Source organism: Triturus cristatus, chromosome 3_2 (assembly GCF_964204655.1).
Source record: "Triturus cristatus chromosome 3_2, aTriCri1.1, whole genome shotgun sequence".
Taxonomy (NCBI): Eukaryota; Metazoa; Chordata; class Amphibia; order Caudata; family Salamandridae; genus Triturus; species Triturus cristatus.
This window is the reverse complement of record NC_140584.1, coordinates 910,873,875-910,900,652: the sequence shown is the minus strand read 5'-3', so window position 1 is coordinate 910,900,652 and position 26,778 is coordinate 910,873,875. Positions and strand designations below refer to the sequence as shown.

Sequence of the window (26,778 nt, the reverse complement as noted above, 5' to 3'; positions counted from 1 at the left end):
GGCATAATATGAAATGCTATGTGTATTATAATTATCTCTGCACCGCTACGGTGCATGTCACTTTTAATTGGAAAATTCCAATATGTGGAGATAAAGAAATTTTGCTCAGTTGGCAGACTTGATTAATATGTATGTGAGGGGAAAGGCCTTATCTGCAGCAGATGAACAAAGGATAGGCTTACATTATTAACTGCAAGGGAGATGCTATCCATCATGCCCCAATACCATGGCATGGGGAAAAGGCATTATCCACAGCGGGGCTCTGAAAACATCCGACAGGTTTTATGGAAATGCGACAAATGCAGAGAAATATAGCGTGTTCTCTTCACTTTAACAGAGGTTGGTGTGGATTTCAGAACCTGTCTGGATGGAGGCTACCTTTTAATGCATTTTATACAACTGTACTGCCAGATTTTTAATAGTGGTCCAAAGAAATATACAGTGCTTACTGTTCTTAATGACTGTAGGAATAAGGAACAGGGCTCAACAAATAGGTAATAATAAATTTGGATTGCCAATCGTAGTGATAAAAGGAAACCATAAATTAAGGGGAGGAGAGAATGAGCTATAAGTATTGTTGATCAGTTACAAGAACACATTGGCACGGATACATTATTTGCAGAGTCCAAGACACATATACTGGCAAGCAGATGGAGAAGACTTTCAGCCTAGAAGGGTAGAGGAGACCATATTTTGGGATACTTGACAAGTAAGAAATGGCTCCCAGCTTCCTTCACAGCAGGCCTTTTGCATTGTGCCTGCTTTCCGAAATCCATTTATTACTTTCATAGCAACAGAGACCAGTAACCCTCCCGAAGCTTGACTACATCCCGTACTCTCCAGAAGAAGAGGGCCACAATACCAACCTATGTTGAAGCAAGGAAGCAGGAACCGACTTTGTGACTGACGCCTAACATCTGTTAGATGAGTGGTTTGATCACACATCCAGCCAACTCCCAAGTTGAGGTCCAGGAGATTGTGCTCTGGCAAATGCCCTCTTCACACTGGTCTTGATAGGGCTGCACTACTATTATGCACTCGGTTCATCAACCTGAGCTCACGTCTTTCACTTAGAGATTATGCAATTTGGGAATCTTCAACCGTGAACTCCCATGGTAGCATCTCAATACTAGGTAAAGGGAGACATTATTAAGTGAAATTGTATAGATATCTTTGATGGCCGCAAATCAACTTTAAAGATGAAAAGGCTCTGTTTACCATAATTCTAAATACTATTAATCCTGACTGCATGGCTTCTTGCTTTGACATGTTCAGAACATTATGCAAACTCCCAGACCTCCTATCACTCAATCCAGGAAAACAGTGGTCCAGGCACTCCCTGTACATTAGATCAACAAAATACATTTCCAAGAGACTCCCGGTAGTTCAGCACACGGCAGCTATAACTATCTTCAAGCTCCCCAAACACATCTCAGTACAAAGTGCTTTGGCCTCCCTCCACAGGCTACCAGTGGAGGAAAGGATAAAATTCAAGGCACTCTATTCGGCACACAGGGGAATCAACCACAAGGGATCCTCTTTGAATAGGGCCGCTCTGTCATCGTACACTCCCTGCAGGACATTAAGATACTTCAACTTCGGCCTCCAGAAAGTAACTTGAATCCAAAGGACCAGACATGTTGCGAGATCATTCTCGTATCTGATCCCTAAGCTATTGAACTCAATGCCTGCGGAGCTAGAAAACAAACTTAAGACCGGATTAAAAAAAGACAGCTGAAAACATGACTATACCCCTGCTCGCCCCCACACCCACCCGCTTACTGTCCTAGATACTCGCAAGTGCAAACTATGACTCATGCAGCGCTGAGAAGCCGCTGGGTAGCTACGCACTCTATAAATCCGCATAGCATAGGGCGGGTTCCATACTCGGTCTACAAAATCTCCCATCACATTAGGTTATCCTTATTTCTGAAGTGAAAAACACTGGTCTCATTTGCTGTTTGTGATGTAATTGGGAGAAAAATGTTCAACTGCATTTAAAAGGCAATCTAAATATCGAAAAATACATTTTTACATCATGTTCCTGGTTCTCTACAGAATGGGAAGTTCAGGCAAAATGTTGCTGAAGGCCATCGTAGAGGCGTACGCCCTGGATCCCGGTTACTTTTGACTGCTGTTGAAGAACTAGCATTTCTTGCTCATCGAGGTGGCAAAAAAGGTTTAAGAGGAACTGACCCAAATATCTGAAGATCACCTTAAGCAGGACTTGATACAACTACTAATGCAACAGGAGCAACTTGGGGCATCCAGCCGTTGTTGTTAAGGGCTGGAGGATGTTCTTCTGAGAGAAAGACATTGTTGTCAACTGCCCAGTCCCAAAGTGATTTTGTCTTCTTTCACAGGATGTGATATGCCTCATGTCACCTACACTGGGCCTTATTAACACATGTATGTGACTAATAAATTCACTTACAAGTGCAAACTTTCATTACTGACCACCAGAATTCGCAATGGTTTGAACAGGCAGTCATATAACATATTTAATTTTTATTTGAAAAGTTTTATAAAGCACCAACATGACCCGGCAGGGTATCAGAGCGCTGTAGATTGTCGCCCGCTTGTTAGACTTGAGCGGGAAGGTATAATCGGAATCAACAGTAAAAACAGATTACAGACAAAGGCAGATAGACATCAGCATTTTGAGCAGTAGGTAGATTGAAACGAAGGTCGGGAAGGTCAAAGTTGTGAGGTCATTTCAAATAGTATGTGAGGTTATTGACTCACATGTCTATTCATGATCGAGCCTATGATTACTGACCCGGCCGGTGACAGGGCAAAGTATAACGTCGTCTGCTGGTTGATCTTGAGCAGGTAGAAAACCATAGAAAACTATGCAAAAACATTAAGAGCATAATAAGGCCAATGGATATGAACATCAGCATCTTGAACATTAAGCGTATTGCATCGAGGTAGGGGAGGACAAGGATGGAAGGTCATTTCAAAAGTTTAAGAAGTTACAGAATTATTGTCTCCAGTGGCTTTTCATGAGCAGGTGTTTGACTTCTTTTTTAAAAGAGGAGGATGAAGGGATTGTTCTGATTTCTGTCGAGACAGCGTCCCATATTCTTGGAGCACGACCGGAGAAAGTGCAGTTGTAAGTTCTCTACTTTTTTAACTTAAAGGGTTTCAGCAGTAAAGTGTTTGTACTTCTTAGTGCCCGAATCCCATCCGATAGTTCAAGTTTATTTGCTAGGTAAGAGGGTGTGTTAGGGTGCAGTGCGTTGTGAGTCAAGCAAGCTAACTTATACATGATTCTTGCGTCAATGGACAGCCAGTTCAGTTGGCATAGATAAGGTGTGATGTGGTCACACTTTTTTGAGCCGGTGATGGGCAGAGTTCAGAGTGGCTCTTAAAGGTGCCAAGCTGGTTTTGGGGAGTCCAACCAAGGTCGCAATTCCATATTCTAAACGGGAGATCACAAGGGACTGGACAGCTTGTTGCAGGTCAGAGGGTGGCAGGAACGTTTTGATTTTCCTTAATATTCAGATTAGGTAATTGGCTCCTCTTGTTGTAGCACTGATGTGATCCTGCAAATTTAGGCATTTGTCCAGAATTAGGCCTAGGGATCTAGTGGAGTTAAATATATGTGGGGTGCACTTGAGGGATGTTAGCTGTTTGAGCCAGTCCTGAATAGGCGCAGTATGATTGTGTGGGGCAAGCAAGAGGAATTCTGTTTTGAGTGAATTTAGCAAAAGGTGGTTGTGAGATAACCATTATAGGGTTTTAATAGTGTAAGGTTGAAAGTAGCAATGTCTTCCGCAGAAGAAATTTTCATATACAGTTGGGTATCATCAGCATACATATGGTGTTGAATTTTAGATCATTTCAGAATTTCAAGTATGGCTGAATTTCCATGTGGGCCAATCTGCGCTCAGGTGCAGGTATATGGGTCTTACAAGGTCGGCCTATCTTGACAACTAGATGAACATCCAGGTTTGAAAAGTTGTACATTGGACATGGTCAAACATGTATTCTAGTTGGGACTAGGAGAAAATCTATTTTCAGGTTGGAAATGGGTAGGGCAAACCAACCAATTTTTGGGGAGGGCAGTGGAAGGATGTTGTCTATCAGGACAAATATCTTTCCCAGACACATGAAAAACAAAAGCACTTCAATGTGATGCTTCTACTTCCGAAAATGTACAAAGGTACATTGTGATATACATAAATGTCTAGGAAACCTGCAGCAGTCTCAGCATCGCAGTTTAGAAGTTGGAAATGTAATTAAAAAGTGTTGTAAATCTGAACCATTGTGTTTCTATTTTGTATTGTTAAATGTTCTAGAATTTCTTTAAAGATTTGCATTTCTATCATAGCAAATACCCCCTTGGCCAAGAAGTTACATAATTAAACATTTTATTAGTGCCATATACACCCTAACACTGTAATTGTTTGTAGTTGGAGGGGAAACTGTTGTGTGTGTGTCTTTTTGGAGATGTAATTTAGGTATCTATTTCTCTGGCTAAGTTGCCCAATGGACCTGATGTCTGCCACTTACCCAAGTATAGGAAAATACACACATTGTGTTTTGCTTTTTTAGTGTTTCTGTAGGTTATACTGAGTTTAGCAACATGTTTGTTTTAATTAAAGTGAAGTGTAAATAGCTGACTCTAAATGAAAGTATGGTTGACTTATGGTCATTCTCAAGTAAACTTCATTAACTGCCAGACAAGTTGTAGAACTGTGGTAAAGAGACCCTTAACAGGAGTCCATTTGGCTTTGCAGCACTGGCACAACGAGGAGCTGCCTGGTGATGAAGCATGCCACCTTTGTCGGTGGATATTCCACCTAAGTACACTAGTGCTGTTTACCTGGAGTGTAAATAGAAACTGCATATTCTGCATTTCTTAAACTTCAAATGCCAATAACAGTAGGTTGTGGTCTGCAATGCTGAGGGTCAGTAGGATTGGGACCAAGTCCCCAAATCAGCACGGCTACCTGGAGATATTGCAACCAGTCTTGAATTGGCAGTGGGTAGTTTGATTTTTTTTTGGGCTGAAGAGGTTTTATGTACTTTCATGTTCTCAACGTGATAAAGGCAGATTCTGAGTCACATCTTTGCAAAGGGAAGGGCAATTAGATGGGACCAAGAATCCTGAAATCAGCAAGGCTAGCCTGAGACATTGTGCCCATCCTTAAAGTAGCAGTGGGTAGTCTAATGTTTGCTGTCAGGGGAGGCTAGGCATACATTCATATTTTAATGCTGATAATGGCAGATTGCATGTCATATCTTTGCAATGGAGATGTCAGTAGAATGGATGCAAGGGCCCAAGATTGAGCAAGGCTAGCCCTAGGCATTGCAACCAGCCTGAATTTAGTAAAATGTGCCCCCAGGTTCCAAACGTACACTGCAGTATCTATCTGGCTCAATCAGTATAACCTGCTGGCTGCAGCCAGCATTCAGAGAAGCTGGATGGGTGGCTTTGTCTGGGACAGGAGTTGACACTTATTGGCTACTATTGTTTCCGATCACAGGCCTCATGCTAGAGGAGAGAGCAGAATTAATTGATGCGCAGGAGAATGGGAAGAAGATTTGAAGGGAAATTAACCTCTGGAAATATACATAAAAAGAGTTTTTTCGTATCTTTCACAGCACAAAGAAAAGCGGAGCTAAGATTGAACAAGATGAGAGCTACCAAATCAGTGCCAAACTGCTGTCCTACATAACAAGACTGCCCATTTAATTCAGTAGGGCTTGGGGAAGGAGAGAGATTTATAAGGCAGGCATTCGTGCTCTCCCTTGCAACAGCCAAATACCAAAAAACGAATGTGCCCTTGTCAGATCAGCCCTAACTTGGGGCTGAGCCACCCTGCCGTATGAGAAATTCCTCCATTACAGGTGGACCTAATATCCCAGTGTTCCACTGATTGAACACAACAGGCATATGTTTAAAAAGAATGGGATGGCCTTGCACACCCCACAGAGTAGGACATGAGTGTCATAATTAGGTCTCATATGTCCCGATATATCTTTTAACCATCCCTTCACTACCTTTCATTAAAACGAGGGTGTCCTTTTGGTAGGTGACAGGGATTTTTAAATAGATCCCTGGACTCCCTATACTTTCACCAAGGGAATGCCTTGATGTTCCAGCCATATCCAGAGGCAGAGAGCCCACCCCGCCCTGTTTGTTGCAATACCACATGACGGTGGTGTTGTCCGTGAACACCTGCACTACACTTCCCCAGACAGAGGGAAGGGCTATTGACCCAATCGCGATACGTGAGCCACCACTGCAATTGTCGTGCAGCGCCCTCCGAGATCTGGACGTGATTGGCCAGGTTGCCCCGATGCTGTGCCCACTGGAACGTCAGCTCCCACTGCAGAGCCCGCATATGACACCTGGCACAAGCAGGATACAGGAGGCCATTAGGCCCAGGAGCGGGAGGGTCATCCTGACTGAAACCCGGGAAAGAGGCCGAAAGATTGGAATCATAGCCTGAATATCCTGGACTCGCTGCGCAGGAGGATAAACCCAAAACTGCGTTGAATCCAGAACCGCTACGATGAAGGGGAGGTTCTGAGAGGAACTCAGGTGCGACTTCGGCAGGATGATGGAGAACCCCAGCAAATGCAAGAAAATATGCGTCCTGCAAGTGCAACGCTACCATCCAGTCTCCAGGGTCAAGGGCAGCCAAGACCTTAGCCAGAGTCAACATCTTGAACTTCTCCTTCCGGAGGAAGCAATTGACGTTCCTGAGGCCCCCTTTTTCCTTCTTGGGGACCAGAAAGTAGTGGGAATAACAACCACGTCCCACTTCTGACCCAGGAACACGCTCGATGGCCCCCTTGGCCAGGACGGCCGTGACTCCCTGCTGGAGATGCGCACAAAGGGTCCCCCGACATGCGGTGGAACGGCTGGAGGGGCAGTCTCGAAGGGGAGGGAGTAGCCCCTTTGGGCGACATGCCCGGGAGTCCTTAAAAGGCTCCAGCGCACTATCTGCCTTATCGCCAAACAGGCGAGTACCATCAAAGGGCATGTCCAAACAGGAACTTTGTACATCCCCGACAAAAACAGCGGACCTCAACCAGGCGTGACGATGGAGGGCCACTGTTGTGGAAATCACCCTACCCAGTGAGTCCGCGGTGGCTAGTCCACACCCAATAGCGAACTGTGCTGCATCTTTCCCCTCAGGAACAGCTTGGGAAAGCATTTCGGAGCCCCCTCCGGACACTGAGGCAGCACCTGCGCAACCGTGTCCCACACAGCATGGAAATAGCGCCCAAGAGGCATGCGGTGTTCGCCAACCTCAGCCCTAAGCTGGCAGATGAAAACAGTTTCTTGCCGAACTGTTCCAGCTTTTTGGATTCCTATCCGGCGTAGCGGAAGGGAATGCGACTTGGCGAAGTGGAGGCCTGGAGAACCAGGCTCTGAAGGGTTGGGTGGGTGGACAGAAAAGCAGGGCCACATACTCATCCACGTGAACCCCCGTGGCCGGTCTAGACCAGGTGCCTATCAAGATGTCAGGAAATGCCTCATTGAACGGAAGCAGGGGCTCCGAAGAGCTTGGCGGCGGCTGAAGTACTTCAGCGAGGAGGTTAGTCTTGAGGGTCACTGTAGGCAGGTCAAAGTCAAGGGCCTCAGCTGCTCTACGGAGCACCATAGTGTAAGTGGCGCCCTCCTCCATAGCCACAGCAGGAGGAGGAAGAAAACCAGGCTCAGAGGAGAGGTCAAGGCCACTGGCATCCTCTAGCTCTTCCATCCATTCCTGTTCTGACCCACATTGCCATGCGAGAGGGTCCTCAGACCCCTCCCAGTCGTCCCCTACTTCCAATGCCAGTGGATAGGCTGTGGTGGTGGGGGGGGGGGGAGGAGGGTGGTGCGCCGGCAGGAGCCTGAGGCCTGAAGAGGCGGTCCATGGCTGCAAGAAAATCTTGCACCAGGGCAGGAGTCGCCGACGGATCCGAATAAGGTGGGTAGGTCGCGGGACTCACAGGCTCCAAAGGAGCCGTGGGGGAATTCCCACCGGCCCCCTCGTCCACGCCCGGAGACCGTCGAGGGGACGTCGGAGAGCGGAAACGCTTCTTCGACTTCTTCTTATGACGTTTCTTACCCGAATCCGAGTGGGCAGATTTCAACCCCGGAAAGCGATGACGATGGCTCCGCGAGCGATTTTTCAAGCGACCCCATGACCTCGAACGGCGCAGAGACGACTGCCGGGCTTCCAGTAGCTTAGGGGACCGCCCCCGCAAGGGCATCGGAGCCATGGGCAGACAGTCGGAACATGACCCGGAGTCATGGTCGCGCTCCACACAGTAGAGACAGACGCCATGAGAGTCAGCCAGCGACACAGTACGGCAACAGGCCCCGCAGGATTTAAGTCCAGGCATCCCTACGTGGCACCAGGAGTCAAAGACTCAAAAGTTTAGTCAAAAAGTGACTAGGATACGTGCTCTAACCGGATCTGCGCTTGCTGGCGCGACAAAAGAAAGAACTGACGTCAGCGCACATGGGTGGCGCCTAAGTAGAGTCCGTGACGTCATCTTGGCGCCTACGACGCCAGCGACAGACGCGGAGCCACACGATGCCACCTTCCGACGCGCAGGGGTACTGCTGACGAAAATCTTTCCGGATCCAGTCTGACGCCTGGGGATATTCTAAGGTAAGGAATCTATCACTAACCTGTCTCTTTCAGATCTCTCTGTTTACCCCAATCTTTGGACAGCATACTCTGTCTTCCCAATCTTTGGACTGCATACTCTGTCTACCCAATCTTTGGACTGCATACTCTCTCTGTTTTTCCCAATCTTTAGACACCATACTCTCTCTCTGTCTCCCCCATCTTTGGACAGCATACTCTCTGTCTCCCCTCATCTTTGGACTGCATACTCTCTCTGTTTCCCCCTCATCTTTGGACTGCATACTCTCCCTGTTTTCCCCAATCTTTAGACAGCATACTCTCTCTGCTTCCCCCAATCTTTGGACAGCATACTCTCTCTGTTTTCCCTCATCTTTGGACTGCATACTCTCCCTATTTCCCCCCATCTTTGGACTGCATACTCTCTCTGTTTCCCCCAATCTTTGAACAGCATACTCTCCCTGTTTCTCCTCATCTCTGGACTGCATACTCTTTCTGTTTCCCCCAATCTTTCGACTGCATACTCTCGCCGTTTCCCCCAATCTTTGGACACCATACTCTCTCTCTGTCTCCCCCATCTTTGGACAGCATACTCTCCCTGTTTCCCCATCATCTTTGGACTGCATACTCTCCCTGTTATCCCTAATCTTTAGACAGCATACTCTCTCTGTTTCCCCCAATCTTTGGACAGCATACTCTCTCTGTTTCCCCCAATCTTTGGACAGCATACTCTCTCTGTTTCCCCCATCTTTGGACAGCATACTCTGTCTCCCCGATCTTTAGACTGCATATTCTGTTCCCCCCCATCTTTAGACAGCCTATTATCTCTGTTTTCCCCAATCTTTCGACAGCATACTCTCTCTGTTTACCCCAATCTTTGGACAGCATACTCCCTCTCTCTGTCTCCCCAATCTTTGGACTGCATACTCTGTCTCCCCCATCTTTGGATTGCATACTTGCATACTCTCCCTGTTTCCCTCCATCTTTGGACTGCATACTCTCTCTGCTTCCCCCAATATTTGGACAGCATACTCTCCCTGTTTCCCCCCATCTTTGGACTGCATACTCTCTCTGCCCCCCCCCCCCATCTTTGGATTGCATACTCTTCCCGTTTACCCCCATCTTTGGACTGCATACTCTCTCTGTTCCCCCCAATCTTTGGACAGCACACTCTGTCTACCTCATCTTTGGACTGCATACTCTGTTTCCCCCAATCTTTAGACAGCATACTCTCTCTGTCTCCCCTACCCCGTTTTACAGATTATATCTGCATAAAGCCTTTTGCTCAATCCTTAATAACTGTGAAGTATCTGCTAAGAGCACTACAAAGTTGGTTCAGATTCTGAATAATGATTCTGGCTTTCGAATTAAGAGTTTGCCTCGAAAATGAATAAAATATGCATATATCGGTATAAAAAAAGATTTATAGCCTTTATTAGAGTTTTGCAGAGAAGTTACCCTGCCAAAAACATCAGGAGTACCCTGTTTGCCAAACTCACAGTTTGCCCTCTCTAGCTGGTGTGGAGACCTTCATGTTTTCAATGGCGAGGCCTACGCTGGCTATGCCAGTGGCAACCTTTTACCCACACGTGACTGACATTGGGTAAACTATTTCAGAAAAACCGCCCCACTTAGGGTAGAAGTTCCGCTGCAATGTTTTCCTGTTCAATGCCACTGTGGAAAACCTGGTGATGATACACAGGGAAACAAAATTACCTGCACCTCCTGTGAGGAAAATCCCAGCTTGTTAGGCGATTGGAATTTTTGTCTTTCAATCACAAGCTCAAGCTCTGGTAGTTTGTTTTTGTAATAGAAAAAAAACTTTGCAGAGCAGACGCATGGAACCTGGGGCCTGTTCAACAAAGCGCCAGTGGAGCCACCATGATGGCGGCCTTGCTGCCGGCACAAAACTCTTCGCCTGCCTAGTTAGGAACTGTAAATATGGTGGGCTGCACTCCTTCAGGGTATAGGGGCACATCCGTCCGCTGTCCTGCAGGGCCAAATTACAGCCGGCCAGTCGCTACATAAGGGCCTTATTCCAAATCTCAATATTATTTTCATTTCAACATGCTTTATTAATTTTTTACAAGAACACATTAGCAATACTGTTACAGGGGTAGCATAGGTTATTCCAATCGCTTTTTGACATTATGACTTTTAGCTAACCCTTACATGCCATTATCATTGTAGAAGAGAGAAAGAAGACAATAGGACAGGAAAGCAAGGGGTGAAAGAAGAGATAGTGGACAGGCACTTGAGAGTTGTGTTGCATTGCATATTATTTACGTCTGACATACAGCGGGGACGTTGTTACACAAGAAGTCTACATACAGATGTCTACGTACAGGCCCCGAGAGGGCCACATTGGCTGCAACCAGTAGGGTCCCATTAGGTTCATTTGCTAGGGTGGAGCTTTCATAGGGACCAGGGACACAAGTTAAAAATAGCTGTGGGGTGGTGGAATGTGGTAATGTAAATGTTAATTCATGATTCCAAGTAAACAAATTATTTCCAATATTCCTGATGAAATCCTCTTGCATCTAGCACTAAGGAATTTTTCAGAGCTGATTATCCTTAAATAATTAATTGTTCTTACCTCCCTTTGCTCGCTGCAGATTTTACAGAGCCACAGCGGTCGCTTCTGGCTGCCAAGGGTTTCAATTCCACATTTAGTGCATACTTTCTAAAAAGGAAGTCAGAGAACGGTAGGAAACATGTAAATGGAGGGTGGCTTACAATAATATATCAAACCATCATAAACTTCCAGCTTCCATTAGAGCTAAAATGTCAAAGTGGAGATTTCTAAAACTGAACAGACTTTTGCGTTTCGTTAAATGGGATTCAGACATTTTCTGGTGGAGAGTGCGGTGCCATTACTCAGGAGACTCTACAAAGGGCAGGCATATTTTTCAAAGCTGAAGAGATAATGAGACATTCAGTATTGCATGGTGGTCAAGATAAGTGATCATTGTCATGAAATTATGGGTTACTAGCGAGACAGTTTTAACATGGAAATCTGTCAGCTTGGTTTGTGGATGAAATATCTTGGTCCACTTGCCAGACAAAGATTAAAGAAATTTGATGCATTCAGTACTATTTCCCATTTGCTTCTCAAACCTGCATTCAAATCTTTCTTCACCGCCTTCGTTTAGATTCAATGTATGGCTTCCCTATGTCTCTCTAATGTATCAGTATCACACAAGGAAGAAAACCTGAACTAGGATACAAATAGGACAGGTAAGGTTGGCCCCGTTAGATGTTCATACTGCTGCTCGTGCTCGGATTGAGTAGGAGTCTCCGGATTTCAGATTGTACCAGGAGATAAGTGGAATAACAATGCAAGGTGGCCCTCCTTGGGCTAAGGGTGTTTCATTTCTTTCAAGATGACGCTTGCTTACTTCTGCCAGGAAAACTAGGCTCAACATGTAAATACCAGTCTGAGTCAGTTGCTAGCTTTGTATCTGCTGATCATGGTGTGTAAAATATTATATTCTACAAATGTAGTGTGTGGTCTGAAAGGGCGTGTGGCTTTTTCCTACAAGAAACGTTACAATTTCACGCAGGATGCCTGATTTTAGATCTAGAGAAGGCTTTCGATTCATTAGAATGGGCGTTTATCTACGCAGCATTAGAAAAATACAAATCAGGGGACTATTTTACTTAGCATGGTTCAACTACATTTATGACGCGCCCAACGGTACAGGTAAAAACAGGCCCTTATATGTCGGAACTGGTAAAGGTGTGCAAACGGACCAGGCAGGGATGCCCAGCGGCGTTGGAAGGAGGTGCAGGACGCCCCGGGTGTCCTCACTGAGGGGGGTGACAAAATGGTTGAGAGCGTATGGATAAGGAAGGGGAGGGGTGTTTCCGCCGAAGACTGTCTCTGCAGCTTGTACTCAAGGGGGGGTGACAAGAAATGTTCGCACCGGGTACCACCTGACCTTGCTAAGCCCCTTCTCCCCACTGCTCTTTGCCTTAGCTATTGTGCCACTAGCAGAGGTGCTCAGATCGGAAATAGGGGAGGGCATCCCCTTGGGAGATGCCGCACATGTCATATCACTGTATGCAGACAATCACTTGCTATACGTAAGAGACATCCACCAAATACCCCAATAATTGGCACACACAGTGGACAGATTTGCTACCATATCAGGACTGAAGGTGAATGTCCCGAAATCCGGCCTATACTCCTTTGGCGAACGCAAAATAGACCAGGGCTACACACTGAACTGAGAACGAGTTAAATGGTGTGGACTCATATTCCGTTATCTCGGGATACGCATATATCGTAACCCGTCAGATCTACTAGATGGAAACCTAGGCAAAGTCCTAACTGCAGTCAGGTCCCAAATGGCCTTTTGGAAGACCGTGCCACTATCAGTAACGGGTAGGGTGGCACTGACAAAGATGGTAATCTCCCCCGTTTCTTATACTATTTTACGAACCTCCCACTATACGTCCCCCCATCCTATTTCTGCCCCTTAGCGAATCTGATCAAAGACTGCATATGGGGAAGCTCAAGACATCGTGTAGCAATTTAAAAGTTGTATCTGCCAGTAGACCAAGGGGGCCAAGCAGTCCCGAAACTAGAACAATACTACCTGGCTATCCCAACTGCAGTGGGTGGCCAGATGAATGGCAGACAGATATAGAGAAGATACAGCAACCACACTCCCACCTGTGCAACTCCCAGACCTGATGAGGCTTTTCCACCCCTGTGCCAAAACCAAAACCCCAGACTCATTACTGCTTCGCATGGCGCATAAATGCTTTCGCAGAGCACTATACATAACCAGTACATCGACTCCATATGCTCCCGCCCTCCCATTAGAAGGGACTCCCAGAGGCACCATAGCCACCTTGGCGGTAGAATTACAGCAATGGCGAGACACAGGAGTCCAAGACATAGGAGACTTATACTGCGGCGGGGTTTTACTCCTGTACACCACACTCATGGAAGAGGAGAAACTACCCCTGGGCAATTCCTATTGCGCCGCTCTTTCATGGCAGCACTCGCCGCCAAATGGAGTAATTTATCCACGAATCCAGCAACGGACCTTACAGTGCAAAATGTACATGTTAGGGGTCAAGGAGGACACTTGACTAAATGGTTCGCGGCCTCGCTAAGGCATCATACAGCCTGTCGCCACTTAGGCAGCACTGGGAGGCCCAGATAGGTCGACAGCTCGGAAATTCAGAATGGTCTTCAATTTTGCAGAGCCCCACACACCTCCCCAGAAACACACGTCTATGCCAGATTACATTTTTCATCATACACAGAGCATACCTCACACCTGCAAAGATTAACCAATATTTCAAACGCCAAGACGCAACATGCCCCAGATGCTCACTCACGGATGCTGATTTACTACACATGCTTTGGGGATGCCCTACTCTGAACGAATATTGGAAATCAATAGCAGAAGACCTAGCATACTGCACAAGTAGAGACCTTTTCTCAGAATGGTATACATATATTATACATCTATATTGCAGGAACCGCAATAGTAAAGTTACTTCCTGATTTCTGGATCTGGGGATGGTGGTAGCAAAGAGGCTGATCACCAGAAAGTGGAAAGCCCCACAACCCCCACACATCATAATGTGGAGATACTCAATGCTCACCTGGGCAAAAGCAGAGTGTGTAGGACTCCATAGGGAAGACACACTAGGTCTTCGCAAGATCCCCATTGCTAACGGCTGGGATGAGATCCTGTCAGCTCTGTCCCACATCCATAATAACAAGCCCACCTCACCCCCAACAACACTAACGACTTAATACGAAGAGATATTCAAGAAGAATAAATCAAGATGCTGACTAAGATATAGAGCAGATAGAACACACAACGACAGGTGGACCCCCCTACAATCCAACCAACACCAAGACAAACAATGGCCACACATTTTTTTCTTCATAAAACAGAATAACCAGGGAGTCCAAGCGTTAACTCTGCAGCCTAGATCAAACCCCGCTATGTATTATTTGCTACCATTACATTATGACCCAACCCCCCTCGCCCCCCATGGTTTAACCTGTTTGCAAACATAATCGTTGACAGAAGAGCGCAAATTACATTCAACTTAGAGGGATCGAGCGTCTTCAAAAGTAAAAAATAAAAAAAGGGATAAAAAAAAGATGCACAATAGTCAAAAACACGTACATGTTAGGAGACGATTAAAGCGGAAAATACGTACTGTATGGTGAACTGATAATATGTCTGTACTTTATGCATATAATGTCGTGGAGCTGATCTGCGGATTTCTGTACAAAGCAACTTTAACAAGCACCAGTTTGATGTATATCTGAAGCTCATGTATGACTTGCCATGATGTGAAAATGTATAAAAACAGATAAAAAAAAGAAACATTACAATTTTAAATATGTGAAGTATCCAAATTAATTTGTCCCCATGCAGAAGTTTAGGCTTTATTATACAGAAGCATCTAAAAGAGTGGAATCTTGAATAAAAAGACAAAGTTCAAAGGCAGAGAAATATTAAACGAACAATATCCACATCTCTAGTAAATCTCAGAACAAGAAGCGCACATCTCGGTTAGATCTACAGTGAAGAGTCAAGTGAAGAGCTCTGTACACGGGAGAGGTGTCACAAGAAAAATCTCAAACGCGGGCGCTATTCAGATGATGTGAGAAGGCGATAGGAGCCTTCCAGCAGAGATCTCATATTAACCACATTTGAGGTGAAAGCGAATAGTCGCATATCTTGAAATAGTTGAAGAATGCAAACAATTTATGTCAACGTGAACGACAATTTCCATTGGGTGCAGACGGTTCCACTCCAACATCTCCCTTCCCAGCACTTGTCACTATTATTCCATTGGTCTCTTCCCTCCTCAACGAAAAAGCAGGGCGATTAAAAAATAAGGCAGCTAAGAAGTACTGCATGGCTGCCAGGTGAGTCATTTCAAGCCATCCCAGCTTGTTTAGCCAACAGCACTTTGGACTCTGCAACTTGTAATTTCACTGCTGTGATTTCACAGATGGCCCTGTGTGTCTCAGCATGCAAGTTGCTATTGGATAAATAAATCCGATGTATTGGATAAATAAAGCAGGACAGGTTAAATATGACCCATATCGCATAAGAGGAAAATAGGAGCGACCCAATAACCTCTTGTGAGCTTGGTTATCAGTATATAATGAGATATGGACATTTATAGGTTTGTACTGAAAATGACTTAAAGGTTATTCATGTGTCTAAGTATAAAGACATGTAAAGTTAATCAATAGAACAATGAATGTTAACATAAAACTTGATAGGACAGGAGGTGTTTAACTGCAAGAGCATTTAATCAATGAGCTATATGGATACATCAAAATATACATAAATCAACATGGGGTACAATAACTAGCAAAGATCATATATGTGTCGCATATGCGAGGAAACCATATAAGTAAATTCAAAGTTGCCTTCTACAAATGCATGATATTCCACTGCTGTTGGAGAAATAAATAATCCATAGAATGTAACACGCCATGGATTCAATTTTCTTGATTGTTAAAATTGGAAGGTATCGCATTAGCAGTAGAGGAGGAAAAATATTTTTGAATTCAATTAAGTTTAGGACTGGCTCAGCGGACCCGTGGTGGGTGGAAACGAAGTTATCAGAGAATCCAGAGACATAGATGTGTTTGATAGGCACTGCAGTACTTCTACCACCAATTTCTATACTTATCTACTTATTTGTAAAGAATCTACCCTTGATATGCCGATTCATAAATCACAAAGGAGTGGGTCTCCTTCTGAGACCGCAATATAAATGAGTATCCCATGTGTTGAACATTTCGCGTACGCTAGGCTAGGACTGCACCGGTTCTTCAGGTGCCACTTCAGGAGCAGTTGCTGGAGAACTCTAAGTGGCCAACTCCGGTCTATCGGGATAGCATTGCTACTGTCAGGCTCATGGTCCATAGCTTTTCAAAACAAGTCCACAGTGAACGTAGAAATCACAAACCCTGGGAAATCATTATCTGTGGGTGCTGGCCTGCATCACTCCCACAGGACCTTCTCGGGCAATATCTGCTCCTATGTCCTGCATGTATTTATTATGGTCAGTTCACACTAGGTCAAGGCTACTGTGACTGTGATGGGACAGACTGTCTGGCGCAGGACCCTCCCAGCTGTAAAGTAGGTCTCCAAGAATGACGACTCCAAGTTCTGAGCACCTACCATGCATGAAGATGCCTGCACCTGAAGGCACCGCCTTTGCTCAGCCCTCCTTACATTTGGCAGCACAGCTGGATGCCAGCTGTGTTTAAGGGTTTCATTCCTGCACTGCAGAACTAAGAGAGGCTCTCTAGATGGCCACACATTCTTTTTTGTTACATGGCCATGTATGATGGGCATCCCGCACAAAGATGGGGAATTGCAGAACTAGCCTGGTGTAAGGACTTCATGTAACCTTATGAACAAAACTGGTTTGCGACTATAAAAGCAAATTATGATAGTGCAGGGCATTGGATCACCACGAGTACCGTAGGCCCATGATTTAGGGTAGGCTGTAAAAGCAACAAAAGGGAAAGAAAGCCCCAGTGAAAATACCACCCGCATGCTGGCTCGGAGTGCCCTTGTCAGGTCCTAGATAAATGTCTCTGCAGAAAGAACACACTTTCAGGTATCGGTGGCCAATTGTCTCAATGCCGAAACTCCAAAGGGGCAAAGGTCACGAAGGGATTTGTCACCGAACCAGTCTGGCCTTTAGTATATTACATGAAAACAGTGCAAAACTAGCCCACATTTGGAATTTGATAACCAGGGCCCGCGCACTGAAGATGGTACCCTGGGATTGTTACCTACCCATCGGAAAGTACTCTGGGTGAACAACATTCTCCAAGGCTTTGACAGACGGACGGAGCAGTGAGAAGGGAAAGATAAGGGTATACGAAACACGGGTGGGCTTGGGAGCATGGGCTTGGTCTTCCCAGATTAACAGGCGCATCACTATGGCCCCCTACATGAAATTAGCGAAAGGGATCCTATGGTGAGAAGGTAAGAGGGAGTTGATCCCTCTAAAGGCAGAAGGTAGTGCCGGGAATGTTCATGCTGCAAAGCCCAAGATTAAGTGTTAAGTTCCTACACATGAAGAGGTTGTGCAGTCACTTTTGCAGACACTGAGAGCTATCTTACAAAACTACATGTAGATTGTGCTAAAAGCTTATGGCAACCTATGACTGACAGGTCACATAATCATTTATTTGGGTCTCAATATGAAAAGCAATAGGGTGACACATCAGTGTGATTTCCTGAGAGGTGACTTATTAAAAGTGGCGTCGTAATTATTGGTCGTGGGAATTTAGTCAAAGTTGTTCATAGCTGAGAGCAAGTTTCCTGAAATGTTAGTATGTGGCTAAAGTAATGGCTAGCACTGCCAACAGGCAAAAAGCCATTCGAATGTCTACTGCTAGGTTTAATCGAGGTTACAAAAAGTAAGCCAAGACGGTGGTTTTAATATTCAGCAGCAGCGGAAAGTGATGCTCTCCTGTGATTAATGCAGAGCCGCAGGCCACGAGATCTCACCTTGCTGCTGCCATCCATCTGTTCGCAGTCCATGTGTTAATTGCTCGCACTTGCTAATCTGTAGATGATTTGGATGCAAGCATTCCCTCCTGATGCTACTGAAACTAAAGCAGACATACAGGCCCAGGTTATTTTAGATAATGAGGATGCAGAGCTCCAATTAATTTTCCACGCTCTTTATTTTACTTACAAGATACAAAAAAGTCCCCCAGTATCTGCTGAAAATTCGGAAAGAACAGAACCAAATAGCTCGCCCAAGGTACAAGTTAACGACCGATCTGCAGAGAAATATTTTGTTATTGAGTTGGACACCGAGGCAGGTTCGAACTGCCTTACAGGCCAATCAGGAAGCGCCTGATGGGCTTGGTTTGACAGGTCAGTGTGTGGGCCTTTTTTTCTTTTTTTTTTTTTTTTAGCAGTGTGTGGGTCTTACAAGTTCAAAACTGGTCTGATTTGCAAATGCAGACCACTTTTTTAGCCATCTTGTTCGCTAATGGGGGGCGCTTTTATTTTGGTGCAAGGTTCTTTTTTTGTTTCAGTCCATTCTCGAGGTATTTGTAATAATCGTGGAGTGCGTCCGCATACAGCCTATCACAAGAGTGGGAGATTCCGCCACTTGCATGTCTGCCGATGACATATAAGGTCAGTCGGAACTCGCTCAAGCTCTTTTAGCGTGCTGCAGAGTGTGAATGTGGAGGCAGGAAGCTGCATGAGGAAGCTTTTAGGTGTGGGTGAAGAATTCTGCTTCACCGGCAGAGTTCGCAGACTTTTACCCACTCCGCGTGGAGTTCTTAAAAATTACGCGACTCCGAGCAGAATTTTTTCTCTCGCGCAGCTCGCCAACAACAAGTTGGCGAGTGAGAAAAATCGTGCACTAGACCAACTCCCAGTGAGATTTCTGAACGTGGACGGTCGCAGCAGGTCGCTACCGCTGGCATTGAGGAAGCTGCCGCTCATGTTGAGGAAGTTGCTGCTTGAGTAGAACATCTACTCAAGCAGCAGAAAGAAGCAGCGTTCTCCGGTGCGGCAGTTCATGCTGATTTTACAGCATGGGAGAAACTCCTGGCACTGAAAATCAGCACGGCGTACCGAACTCTGCCGCTCGCGGAACTCCACGTAGCGCTGTTGAGTTTTTTCGGCACACTGCTCAGCTCCATGTAGCACAACTTCATAAACTCTGCCCAGGCCTAGAAGCTTTGCACAGAAAATAGAGACTGAAAGCGTTGCACAGCAAACAACTCATGACGAAAGATGATGGTCAGCCTGAAAATTAGCAGTTCATAGAAAACGGGGAAGACAGGGGCGGTATCAAACACAGGGAATAAGTTGAGAAACTATACATCTGAAACAGAGGCAAGAGCCACAGGCAAAACCAGCTTCAGTGGAAGGGAAAGTGAATAAGCCAGCTTGAAGCAGTGAAACCAGAGCCAGTTATTGAGGCAGTGGACTTGGCTAACCTCACCCCACAAAAGTCAGACGGGGATTTGGAGCAAGATGTGGCAAAAAAACTGGAAAAACTAGAGAAGAGGACACAAAGGGCCATTGCAGAATTAATTAAAAAAGATTCAGAGGGCTGGCAGAGGACCCGGTGTCAGCAAAGCAGGACGATGGGGATTGTGACTAAAGGGGTGCAAAGGCATAACTAGTTAACAGAGTCCTTGTTGGATCTGTCACATGATTGAAAAGCGCTGCACCAGCCAATTTCTATCCGCAGTCTGCCATGCCTAGGATACGGTGAATTCGGGTGTCCTGACCACGAACAAACTTTCCTAAAGTGGACCATTTGGCCTAAGTTCTTGAAGCCTCTGATGTTTTCAAAAGCTATTTTTGTTCCAATAGAATGTACTTTCAAAGACTACACATGGTTTGTAACTTTAGAATGCTAGACATTTGCTGCAAGGTTGAAGAGATGCAGAGATTTCATACTAGAGCACGAATTGATGGATTCTTTCTAATCCCCAATGCATCTGTGTTTAAGATACTGATCGTGCTCTCGAAATAATATGCAAAATAACATTGGGGTTCATAACGCTGTTACCCCAACACATCCTGGTACTTCAAGAGTGGAAACAAGAAATATTTCCCTGTGGGAGATAGGGAGGAAGAAACCCAACATAGCGGCATCTCAAGAAGGTTATTGGGTCTGAAGAAGAACCAGTAACAACATCCGTCTGACTCTGCCCTATTCTTGTTCATCTTTTAAGAGGCATCGGCATGTGGTGGGTCCCTTGATTCCTCTTTCTCCATTCCTCTTAGTGCGGATTCCATAAAGTCCCCTCAGTTTGAGCTTTCCCACCCCCTTGGTAGTTTGATTCCTGAGAGTGCTTTGCCACTGTATTATGTGGCAGGAAATTTCTTTAAAGCGAAGATGCCTGATGTACAGCTCCTTTTTACTGTTGAAATCCCATATTTTGCCACCTATTTCAGATGGTTGTTCTTTTTTGTTTTTAAATAAAATTTTCATTTATGACAAATAGTCTCAAGTGGGGACTTTGTTGTCCACACAAACATCGATTCAGACTTTATATATTAGCAGGGACAGCCTAAAAACACGGCCAGCCTGTGAAGGACAACACTAGAGGTTTGTTAAATAGTAAGGTCTTTAATTTGCCTTTTCTTTGCTGCACGTACCCGGTGAAAGAAGAAAGTTGGGCATGGGATTGCTGGGCAGAAACATCTATGGAGGCATGTCTGGCATCAGCGGGGATCACAAGCTCCTGGTCCTGGCTGATCAGGGGTCCGGGCCACTCTCATTTACCAGACACCATGAAGCAGGACCTTCACTGAAGATATCCACAGAGCACAATGTGTGCTCTTTGGGGAGCATTTATATACACGAAGTTGTTTTCTCAATGTAAAAATGATACTCGGTATAGAGAATACAAATTTTAAAAATACTTTGCACTGAAAAAGAGACAAAGGCATTCTAGCAATGAGCTCAAGGGACTGGGTTTTGGGCTCCCGTGTTTATATTCTACACAGCAGGGAGGCACATATGAGTATATACGCTGAACAAGAGCAAAGATATTGATTACTGTAAAACATCATACCTTGACCAACCAAAGCGCAGCATCAAAGGTTCTTGACGCAGGTTGAGGTGTTCATCTTCAGTAATGGTGAATTCGGGATTACCATGGCTGTGTTCAGAGAGATTCAGTACACTCACTGTTTGCACCTCATCTCCAGGTATATGCCCAGCTCCACGTTCACAGTGACGGGATAGGAGCAGCCTCTGGAAATAAGGGACACCACCACAACACGTCCCACAAAGGCCACGCTGCATTCCCATACTCTCCCAACCAAACACAACAGGAGCAGCCCCTGGAAATAAGGGACACCACCACAACACGTCCCCCAAAGGCCACACTGCATTCCCATACTCTCCCAACCAAACACAACAGGTGCAGCCCCTGGAAATAAGGGACACCACCACAACACGCCCCACATAGGCCACACTGCATTCCCATACTCTCCCAACCAAACACAACAGGAGCAGCCCCTGGAAATAAGGGACACCACCACAACACGTCCCCCAAAGGCCACACTGCATTCCCATACTCTCCCAACCAAACACAACAGGTGCAGCCCCTGGAAATAAGGGACACCACCACAACACGCCCCACATAGGCCACACTGCATTCCCATACTCTCCCAACCAAACACAACAGGAGCAGCCCCTGGAAATAAGGGACACCACCACAACACGTCCGACAAAGGCCACACTGCATTCCCATACTCTCCCAACCAAACACAACAGGAGCAGCCCCTGGAAATAAGGGACACCACCACAACACGTCCCATATAGGCCACACTGCATTCCCATACTCTCCCAACCAAACACAACAGGAGCAGCCCCTGGAAATAAGGGACACCACCACAACACGTCCCACATAGGCCACACTGCATTCCCATACTCTCCCAACCAAACACAACAGGAGCAGCCCCTGGAAATAAGGGACACCACCACAACACGTCCCACAAAGGCCACACTGCATTCCCATACTCTCCCAACCAAACACAACAGGAGCAGCCCCTGGAAATAAGGGACACCACCACAACACGTCCCACATAGGCCACACTGCATTCCCATACTCTCCCAACCAAACACAACAGGAGCAGCCCCTGGAAATAAGGGACACCACCACAACACGTCCCACAAAGGCCACACTGCATTCCCATACTCTCCCAACCAAACACAACAGGAGCAGCCCCTGGAAATAAGAGACACCACCACAACACGTCCCACAAAGGCCACACTGCATTCCCATACTCTCCCAACCAAACACAAGAATGAAATAAAAGGTTAAACATCCTGTGTCTTATTCCTTTTGGCTGCACCACACACCAAGGCACGGTGACATATTACTCGATAAAGTCTCAACTTTGGTCATCAAGCATTACACTGAAAAACGTCTACAAACGCCACACTACAAACTCACACCTTTCAGACTAAGCACAAATTAAAGAGCAACCTGCTATGTGTCCGCAAGGGGAGTCAGCAACTCATCAGGGGTATGAAACACTATAAGCAACAACTACAATACAAGTGGCCATGGATGCAAATGAAAACGGATTTTAAATGTTTTTAAAAAACATTTTTATTTGTTATTAGAAATTTGCAAGGTTGCAAGGTACAATCGCACTCAATAGTGCTTGAATAGATACATCATGTCACAGCATGTAAAAAAAAGCAATAAGAACCAAGGGTATAACCCAAGAGTAAACAAGGTGTAAAGGGCGTTTCTCAAATGGTGCTGGCCTTCATGCTCATTGCAGGTTTATCAAATACAGTTGCTGTCGCAGATTTTGGCAGTGGTTCAAAACAAGTACACAGGCTAACAATCAAAAATATTACATAGCATTGCGCATTACAATACACTTTCCCAGGGCAATACAGTTCCCGGACATAGCTGTTCAAGGGATTCATTCATCGCTCAAGGGGTAAGTCAATAGGTAGGTCTTCAGTTGTTGCCAAATGTCAAGCGGTCTTGAGGTTGGTGACAGCAGTGTGGCATATCACAGTGAATCAAATCACGTAACCAGGCCCTAACCGTTGGTGTATGTGCCCTGCCTCAGTGTATAGAAATCTGTCGCTTTGCAATTAAAAGTGCGATCGCCGTAAACCTTCTTATACTTTTCTTCAATGGCTGAACATGCCCGAACAAGGCTGTCAGTGGAGTAGGGTGTATGGTCTACACATTTAGAAAGATCTCACCCCAATACGCCAGAATAGGCTCGCAGCGAGATGCGAGAAATCGGCGTTCACGGCGGCAAACCTAGCACACTTCTTTGTGGTGCTGGGATCGATTTTGGCCAATAGTTGTGGTGTTATATAAGCTCGGTGCAGGTATTTAAAATGTAAGAGCTTATGCGGATAATTCTTCTAAACATAACGCGTCTGTGCGCAACAATATTGCCATATTTGATCAGAAATTGGAATACCCAAATCTTGCTCCCAGGCTGCACGCGTCTTAGCGCCTGCAACGGGTCGAAGCGATAGGGGAAGAGGATACAGTCGCAAAACTAAATGAGTACTGTCCGAGGAAGCTATGACTAATGTGAGGGGGAAAGTCTGCCAGTTCCTTTTTCGCATCTGGAATCGCCCCAGCTAGGGATATATGGACCCTATGTAGGAGGAACTTGTCCGTGTAAAGGGCATCCTTATGAGCAAGTAGTTCGTCAGTGGTACACAAGTGCGAATCTTTGTACAAGTCACCCACCGTACAGTGCCCATATTTAGTTAATGCACGTTTGTGGTTGGTTTCGGTGGTGGGAGGCAGCCACAGATTATCTGCCAATGGTTTATGTGCAGAGTATAAAAAGTCTGATTGCAAATACCTTCTTAGTTTTGTCCAAGCCCAGCATGTGGTGGGTAGCGCCTGGATCTCAGTAGGACAGCGCGGAAGGCACTGCGGCAATATAGCGGATAACAAATTGGGATGAATCTGGGATCTCTCCTGTTTAAGATACTGGAGTCGAGCATCCCGATGATACCAGTGATATGTGAAATGCATTTGAGCGATAAGATAATACAAATAAAAGTCAGGGACTCCAAATTTTCCCCACTCAAAGAGCATAATCAGCCTATACGCGGTTGTTTACCAGCCCAGACAATGTAAATAAGCAAGGTCCGGAGGGTATCAAAAAACTTCATGGTGAGTGCAATAGGGATATTTAAAAAACGCGGCAGAACCACCATTTTCACTATGGCTATCCTACCTGCAATAGAAAGTGGAAGCCCGATACAGCGCTCGACCTGGGTTGTAAGTCGGTCTATTGCTGGGCCGTAGTTGTGGCGAATCACCTCAACTGCATTACAATGTAAGAAAAATGCTGAGGTATTTTGGGGTATCAGTACACCACTTTAAGGGGAACTCGAAATCTTCTTGAGTGGTGGCTGGTGTCAAGGGGAAGATCTCCGATTTTGTCCAATTAATGACCAGTCCAGAATACACTCCAAACCGGACCACTTTCTCGCACGAACAACATAACATCGTCCGCATAAAATGAGGCAGTAAGGGGCCCAGTGTGGAATTGCAAGCCACATTGAAGGTGCTTCTCTTGAATATGTCATGCCAGGGGTCCATGGCCACAATGAATAACAGGGGCGATAGGGGGCACCCTTGTCTAGTGTCTCGTGTTAAGGGAAATTGAGTTGTTATTTCACCATTTAACTATAGGCGGGCAACCGGGGTAGAAGCAGGAGCCTACCAAATTTAAAAAACTGATTTGAATACCCAGTTTCTGCAGTACAGCGTAGAGGAAAGCCCACTCTAATTAATCAAAGGCCTTTTCGGCATCGAGTAAAACGGCTGCAGCTGGCAAAGTAAGTTCTATTTGATTCATTACTGAGAAAATGGCCCCCATGTTGAGCGTGGTGGACCTATCGGGGGACAAATCCTGCCTGGAAAGGGCACAGTATGCTATCTACCAGCAGAGCTAGACAAGTAGCCAATATCTTGGCTAAGATCTTGTAGTCATAGTTGAGATAGTGGTCTGTAAAATATACAATGACGAGGTGATTTCCCAGGCTTAAGCAACAGCGTGACAATGGCTTCACGCATTGTGAGGGTAAGGGATCCATTCTGTAGGGCCTCATCATAGACTACCAGCAGTCGCAGGGCTAACTCGTGCTGATAGGCTTTATAAAACTCCCCCGTTAGACCGTCCAAGCCTTGAGCACGGCAGGTTGCCAAGTCTCTGATCGCTTGTTTGATTTCATCTGCATCTATCGGGGAGGCCAAGTACTCGCGCTGCCCATCCTCCAACCAGACCATAGCTATCTCTTGTAAGTAATCCGTCAGTGCTTGACTGGTAGGGGGATTCCGCGTTGTATATAACGGAGTGTAATAAGAGAGAAAAGCAGCAGTGATCTCAGTTCCCATGGTCAATGTTGTACCACTGTACTCGTCTAAGTGTGTAATAAACGGCGACTGATATTGAGGTCTGAGCAATCGGGCAAGTATCCTGCCTGGTCTCTCAGCCTCCCCATATGTGCGGGCCATTGTGTATTTGCAGAGGTATTTAACTTCTCAGGAAGCCAATTCTGTGAATTAGGTCAACAATGTTGCCGGCTCGTGTATCGTTCGAGATGAAGCGGTAGTCTGTGCCACTATGTCCAAGTCTTTCAGTTTCTTTTCTACGCACTCTATATCCCTTCGTATGGAGTGTAACACCCCCGCATGTTTGGAGATCCATACCCCTCGTATATACGCCTTAAAGGCGTTCCAAAGTGTGGAATGGGATGTCTTCGTCCCCTCATTTAGTAGGAAATATTCCCTAATGGCTTCACCCACTTCAGCATGAAAAACAGAATCGAGCAAGGCGGAGGCAGGAAACCTCCATAGAGGTCGTTGTTTAGGAAGCATGGGGAATACCAATGTGAGAAATACAGGGGTATGATCGGACAGCGTCCATGGAAGATGATCAATCGTCTGGACTTCCAGTAGGAGTTGGGGTATGAGCTACCAATGGTCTATTCGGGACCATGATCCATGAGGGGCTGAATAGAATAAGTAGTTCCAAACTGTTGGATGTTTCGCACGTCAAGGATCTTTTAGAAGTGTGGATTACAGTAGTGTGGTGAGGCCCTGCGTTGCGTGTGGCTTTGTGATGCGTCCCAGTCCAGTAGTGTCTGCCGCAGGATCTAGTGTGAGATTAAAGTCCCCGTCCAGGAGTATGTTATCCGCAGCAAGGCGCTCAATCTGGGGAGCGATCTTAGGGAAGAAGTCAGTGGTATCAACATTTGGAGCATACACATCAACTAAAAGCAGTGACTCTACCCCCAATGAGCCCAACACCAAAATATATCTGCCCTCATCTTCTGTTACCACCTCAGAGACCTGGAAAGGAAGAGAGCGGTGTACTAGTATACACACTCCCAGTGAGTAAGAGCTATAACTAGAAAAAAAAACGGTGACTACCCCATGATGATGCGAAACCGTGCACCGGAAGTGGTGCACAGTGTGTCTCCTGAAGAAAGGCTAGTTGGATTGCATGTCTAGTTAGATCAGCCAGAACCTGACGCCCCTTCTTAGGATTAGAGAGCCCTCTGACATTCCAAGAGAGACATTGAAGGCGCAAACCCATGTTGCGCTCACCAGTGGGGGTCATGTCAACTGCGCAATGCGCTGTGTCATGCTATG

The 26,778-nt window shown here is 45.8% G+C and overlaps 1 protein-coding gene and 1 pseudogene across 8 annotated transcripts in view; one reads left to right on the top strand and one right to left on the bottom strand.

Annotated features, from left to right (window-relative positions):
* Positions 1-26,778, bottom strand: part of RPH3AL (rabphilin 3A like (without C2 domains)) — a 937,546-nt gene that overhangs the window by 342,316 nt on the left and 568,452 nt on the right. For 7 of the 8 annotated variants that reach the window (XM_085649361.1, XM_085649367.1, XM_085649362.1 and 4 more), the window contains one exon: positions 11,197-11,283. The exons of the other annotated variant lie outside the window; for it this stretch is intronic. In XM_085649361.1, coding sequence (XP_085505487.1) covers positions 11,197-11,283 — 87 coding nt within the window. The remainder of the gene's footprint in view (positions 1-11,196; positions 11,284-26,778) is intronic. 8 annotated transcript variants of the gene reach the window in all.
* Positions 18,198-19,757, top strand: LOC146858443 (coiled-coil domain-containing protein 12 pseudogene; annotated as a pseudogene).